Source organism: Laccaria bicolor, genomic scaffold (genome assembly GCF_000143565.1).
Source record: "Laccaria bicolor S238N-H82 LACBIscaffold_7 genomic scaffold, whole genome shotgun sequence".
Classification (NCBI taxonomy): Eukaryota; Fungi; Basidiomycota; class Agaricomycetes; order Agaricales; family Hydnangiaceae; genus Laccaria; species Laccaria bicolor.
The window spans coordinates 623,199-629,198 of NW_001889878.1; the positions used below are offsets into that span (position 1 = coordinate 623,199).

Consider the following 6,000-nt stretch of genomic DNA (forward strand, 5'->3'; position numbering starts at 1 on the left):
TCTTAACCTCCCCAATAGGTCGCCTTGTTAACGTTATAGGCCCTTATCGTGAGTTGCCTGGTGGAGCGCTTGGTGTGCTCTTCTGGTTGCAGCGTCTACTCGCATATGACAGGAACCCACATACACACGTGAACCGTACAACACATAAAAAATTCACTTGTATCATGGTCTGTCTACGAGAGACTAACCTCAAGGTTCAAATAACATGTGGTCCTCCATCAACACAAATTTAGCGACGATCTCCGGTTAGACCAGAACAAGCAAGTTTTTTTCTGCTCTGCAAGTCTTGTGACGCGGATGGAGTTAACACTCGGCTCATAATCGGCTAGGAACTGAAGCTTACTAGCGTCCCGCTGCCTTTTTGTGACGAGATGTCTTTTAAAGTTGTGGAATGGCAGAAACGCGGCCAGTGTCTTGATATGCTTTCGGTGTTGTTAACATCGTTGAAACTAACTCTGAGTCTATCTGTGTGAGGTGCTAGCTCCTCATAAAATAAGATAACTGAGAAACACACTGGCGATTGAAAGATCTCGTCAGATTGCTAAAGGGAAGATTCAAACAGTTGAAAATGGTTGGGAATGGTGAATAGATTGGCGGGCTGGTGCGGCCAAAGTCTTCTCACCCCAGATTTCCGGATCGACTGCCATATCGGGGAGAGAGATCTCCGTTGACCTTTATTCTGGTCCTAGAAAGACTGGCGCCCACAACCGGGAGTTTGACCCCCACCACGAAGTCGTTACTCTTGGTGCCCTTCTCCCATCGCGGGCGCAAAATCCACCCTCCTCTCCCGGATTGTGATATTCGACAATATATGAGCACTCGAAGCAAGAACTGATCCTTCGTTTGTGATGTTTACTACTCACCCCCAAGGGAGGTCTTACCGGTCCTCAGTCCCTCACCATCATCTTCGACAGCCGGAAATACAGAATTCATATGACCAGCATGCCAATAATCCTCCGAGGCAGACGAGACGTCGTCCCCTGGCAGATATGATCGGCCATCCAATACATTTTCTGACTGGTCAGTTCGCGGGCCAAACCATCCGGGCTGAACTAGACGAGATACAAAAAGCCGATCTGGGGCGCAAGTGAGCAATATCATCCAGCCGTCGACGTCTTGAGAAATCCTGTCATAATATTTCAGGTATGCGCGTGTAGACCGGAGGCCTCTAGACCCACCGCCCGTGGTACGTTTGCGCTACTTCGACATTCGAGAAGACGACGTCGACCAAGAACGCGGCACCGAGATTAAGAATTACGAGTATATTTCTTCTATTGATTTCCTTGACGAAGATGCGACTTATATATCTTTCCAGCGAAATCCAAACCATTGGTCTTATGTCCACAGTGGATTTATTCCCTGTCCCGAATGAAAGCTGGACGTCGAGATCTCCGACACAAACTTCGTTTTCCTCCTCTTCCCCTACGCTTTCGAATGGAAATGAGAATTTCATGTTTTCTTCACCGCAGACGAGCTCGCCCACTGCAGCTCAATCACAGGCATCGACTCCCAATTCTCCAAGCTCCAATGATATTATACACTATGTCGGGAACCATGCCATCACGGAAAGTTCAAAGGTGACTTCGTCCTTGGTTGGTGCAACATTTGTCCAACCTGCAATAGTGGATTATGAAGGGAAGAAAACGATAATATTTGTATTTTCTGTGAGAACATTGCCGCTTAATATAAGGTGCCACTCAAAGTGTCATCCTCCAGGACCTAGCTGTTAAAATTGAAGGGACATTCCTTCTTCGATACCGTGTTTTTGATATATATTCAAGACCCCGTGATAGAGAGGATTTGTTGGTGCAAGCGGAATGTTATGGCGGACCATTTCGTGTTTATTCCACTAAAGAGTTCCCTGGGTTACAGGCTTCCACCGATCTGACAAAGGTGGGGTGAGCACAGGTCAATTCAGGGGCAACTTACTGAACTACTCTTCTAGCACCTTGCACGATGGGGGGTACGTTTGAATATCCGTGAAACCGAACGGAAGCGGAGAAAGAAGGGTGAAATTGGTAGTCCTCTGGACGATCCAAAATCCAAACGAAAGAGGACTTCACTGGGAAGTGAAGACGACGAAGCAAGCGACGAGGATTGATTCCATTTGATATGATTCTGACACTTGGAAAATTGGAAGGACACATCACCCACGGAGATTACGAGTCACTATACACGCAAGACTCAACGGGAGGATTTTAATTGCATACTTGGATTTCGAATATTTTATGCCCTGATAAACTGACATTCCGCTGTAGGTTACTGTCTAGATGTTTTCAATACTGATACCACTTCGTCTGCTCGTTCTACAGTCAATGACGTGATGCCTTTCTGCCGACATAAATTGTGAGTAAGTATTGGGCGCTTTGCAACAATTAGAGCCGCACCGTTTTCAGTCACGCAGCCTGCAAGCCCCTGAGCACCGTTTTTGAAATTGTTGTAAGAGTGTCCCCGGAACACGGCGGAACTTGCGTGGGACTTCCAGGAATCTGGAAACCTTCGGGTGGGTATCATGGTAAATTGGAGCACATCCCTCTCGCTTCAAGGCCAGGTTCGATTGTGACTTCAGCGTATTCGTACATGGTGGACAAAGAAGTTACGCGCCAGCGCTTTGACTTTGAAGTTTGAAGGTTGAGTCGATCCGGCTGAATCCGACTTTCACCACGGCAATGATTGATTGATCATTGATGGCCCGAGCCAGAGTTGCCTCGACCCGCCATACTTATAAGTATGTCAAGCCCCCAAATTGAACCAACCCACAGCTAATTGGCTACCAGAAACAACTCCTGGGTTGCTGTAGTCTACTTTCCACATCAGTAGTTTAACAAATAGCTTTTTTCCGCTTGCACAAGGGAAAAAAGCGGCAAAAAGGGACAAAAGTAGCAGGTCAAAAAAGCTGCGTGGCTAATCCAAAAAAGCTGGCTACGTTTTGTGTTATTCAAAGACCAGAAAAAGCAAAAAACTATGAAAAAGCGAAATGTGTATCTACAAGTAACACTAACAATACTATCTGTACAAATCCCACCACACAAATCTTTCAGGTCAACTAGCAAATCTCCTGCTAGAAAACGGAAGACTCAGAAGCATAAACAGACAGGAAAGGGGGAGGAAACAGTACCTTCAGCCTGGATCCAGAACCCAACACCAAGAACCGGCCAATGCGCTCAAACAACATCGTCACCAGAGGGTTAAAGCATTTCAATTTGATTGAAGGCGGGACTTGGGGCAGGACGTGCCGATGGACATAGGTCGCATGAATGTGGTGGACGTGGCAGACTCATGTTTGTAGTTGCTATTACATAATAGCAGGTGGCTATGTGCTTATGTTATAGCAGGTGGCTATGCATGTGCTTATGTTATAGCAGGTGGCTATGTTTCTGCTTATGTGATAGCAACTGGCTCCCTTTGAAAACCATACTTCTGCCCTCTCTGCAGCCTTCCACCACATTTTTACACCACATAAAGTCGAAAACACATTGAGATTATTACACAAATATTAGTTATTACCAAATTTCCAACAAATTTCTATCCATTTTACTGTTTAAACTGATGAATCAGTTGAAATCAAAATTCTGAATTGCTGAATTTTGGACATACTACTCTCCTTTCAATATAGCTGGTGGTTTCTTGTATTTTTTCATGCTTGAATGGCTGTATTATTATCTGGTAGATGGGGGCTCTGATTAATGTGATAGTTTACAAAGCTTATGCATGAGTGAGCAGCCAGCATTTAATCAAGATCCTGACTGGAAAAAATTGCATGGAATGGTAGTCATGCAAAGGGAGATGAAAAAGATATTTTTGCAGTCTCTGACTTACAAAAATTTATAGCTCTCATGTTCTACTTTCACACAATGAAAACTATCATAAATTATCACATCACAATCTCATAGACAAAACCAGAATATGTTGTAGGTGCAAAGATAAACAATCTTGCTCAATCAAAAATAGACCAAAATCAAAGTGAAAGTGCCTCACATACATGTACACCCCCAGCAGGCAAAATATTGATTCCTGTAAGCCAAATTCTTGAAAATACTGCTGCTAGCCCATCATAAATTACTGTTTTGTTAACCATTTAAAAGACCTGCACAATATGTCCTAGCAATTTCAGCACCCCAATTACCTCCAAAGAAAATCAGAGCAGAAAGAAAATGCTGGAAATGCTGTACATCGAGGGCAGTAGGGCAAAGAGATGCTGCAAAAAGCCATATGATGACTGCAACAGAGTAGATTGTGATAGAAGAGATAGCTGGCAGCCTACAAGGCCCTGTCAGAACAAAACTGATGGCCCAGATGCAGGTGGAGATGGAAGGATGGGTCTGTAGCTTGCAGTTCATGCATGAAAGATAAGATAAGATAAGAAATATTCTCTTTTTTTTGCTTTTTTCCTCTTTTTATTTTATTTTATTTTATTTTATTTTATCTGGTAGCAGCTACAAACATGGCCACCCTGCCGGACGTGGAGGTTGAAGCAGGTGGCGTGATCAAATGTTCGACGTTCAACTGTTACCATCATGTCGGAGTCTGAAAATCAACAACACCACCACACCATGTCACCACCTCTTTCTCTCTGTCTTCGACACCACAACTAACACCAACCAGGTGTTAGGATGTGGGCAGACTACATTATGGACATCAACTTACTATGTGAACCCTTATATAGATCACCACTTGTAGTCAACTTGTAGTCTAAGGTTATTGACTGGTAGTTAGCTTTTTCACTTTTAAGCCTTTGACTTTTTGCAAAACCCAGAAAAAGTTGAAAAGTGTTGAAAAGGGAAAAAGTAAAATGCTAACTTGCTGATGCACCCCCCACTGCATCTTTAAGGGCCTGAGGCATAACACTGGGTAGGGAATGTCACGGGTTTACAAACCCATATGGGTTGAGGTCGCAGGTGGGTATGGGTACGGGTACAGGTTGGCATTTTCGTACCCCAGCAAAACCCGTACCCGTGACACGGGTGTGATGGGTGTGACATGTCAATCACGAATGCGTCACCTTCACCACGACACTCAACCACCACCACCATACCCTCCAGCACAGTTACCAGACAGCGTGGCACGGCAACAACAATGCAAAAGACTTGGATATGTTGGTCAGTAGTAGTGACACACAGACCACAGCAACCACAACAACGATGAGTCAAACACGATGGAATATGGGGGGGATAGACACAAACAGAGGGCGGGCTTACAAGGTGCGCCTGTGAAGTTCTCTTTTCTTTTCGTTTCCTGACTATTACAACAGCACCACGATGACGGCACCTGCCAATGGACCCCACCTCACAGATCAACGCCAACGCGGTCACATGCAGTTGCTCACCACCAACCACAACACGATACCGTCAAAACACTGGCGCATGCCCTGTGCCCCAGTTACCAACAACGATGAGTCAAACACGATGGAATATGGGGGGGATAGACACAACCAGAGGGCGGGCTTACAAGGTGCACCTGTGAAGTTTTCTTTTCTTTTCGTCTACTGACTATCACAACAGCACAACGACGATGACACCTGCCAATGGACCCCACCTCGCAGGTCAACGCCAACACAGTCATATGCAGTTGCTCACCACCACACAACATGATGCCATCAAAACACTGGCACATACCCTGTGCCCCAGTTACCATTTCCTGACTTTCCGATCCTCGCAGGGTTGCACGGCAGTATCGATTGACACTTGCACTGCCTTTGTGAGGTTCATTGGTCGTTTCTGGAGGGATACCTGCACATGGGTTGGGAACCCCCAGGTTTTTGTAAACCCTTGACCCGTACCCGTGAAAACCCACACCCGTGGATGCAGGTAGGGGTTTTGACGGGTACGGGTGCGGGTTACTCTGGAAAACCCCAGGGTAGCCCGTGACATTCCCTAATGCTGGGGAGAGGCTCGCACTGTTTGATCCAAGCTTGATCATTCAATTCAACATGGTACAAACTCCTTGAAAGTAAGTAGGTCATCACTGGATGACTTCCCATAAGGTTTAGAAACCTAGATT

General features: G+C 45.5%; 3 protein-coding genes across 3 annotated transcripts; 2 read left to right on the forward strand and 1 right to left on the reverse strand.

Moving 5' to 3' along the window:
• Positions 1-848: 848 nt before the first annotated feature.
• On the forward strand, positions 849-2,101 carry LACBIDRAFT_317102 (uncharacterized protein; the record flags this gene model as incomplete). Its single annotated transcript, XM_001878745.1, has 5 exons — positions 849-1,087; positions 1,144-1,260; positions 1,316-1,664; positions 1,717-1,893; positions 1,946-2,101. The coding sequence occupies 5 exons, from the start codon at positions 849-851 to the stop codon at positions 2,099-2,101; spliced, it is 1,038 nt and encodes a 345-aa protein (XP_001878780.1).
• A 92-nt stretch (positions 2,102-2,193) lies between these two features.
• Positions 2,194-2,633, reverse strand: LACBIDRAFT_317103 (uncharacterized protein). Its single transcript, XM_001878966.1, has 2 exons — positions 2,388-2,633; positions 2,194-2,331 (listed from the first exon to the last, which is right to left on the reverse strand). Exons 1-2 carry the CDS (start codon positions 2,512-2,514, stop codon positions 2,267-2,269), a joined length of 192 nt encoding a protein of 63 aa, XP_001879001.1. The 5' UTR covers positions 2,515-2,633; the 3' UTR covers positions 2,194-2,266.
• A 2,625-nt stretch (positions 2,634-5,258) lies between these two features.
• On the forward strand, positions 5,259-5,515 carry LACBIDRAFT_317104 (uncharacterized protein; the record flags this gene model as incomplete). Its single annotated transcript, XM_001878746.1, has 2 exons — positions 5,259-5,451; positions 5,502-5,515. 2 exons carry the CDS (start codon positions 5,259-5,261, stop codon positions 5,513-5,515), a joined length of 207 nt encoding a protein of 68 aa, XP_001878781.1.
• Between the last annotated feature and the right edge of the window lie 485 nt (positions 5,516-6,000).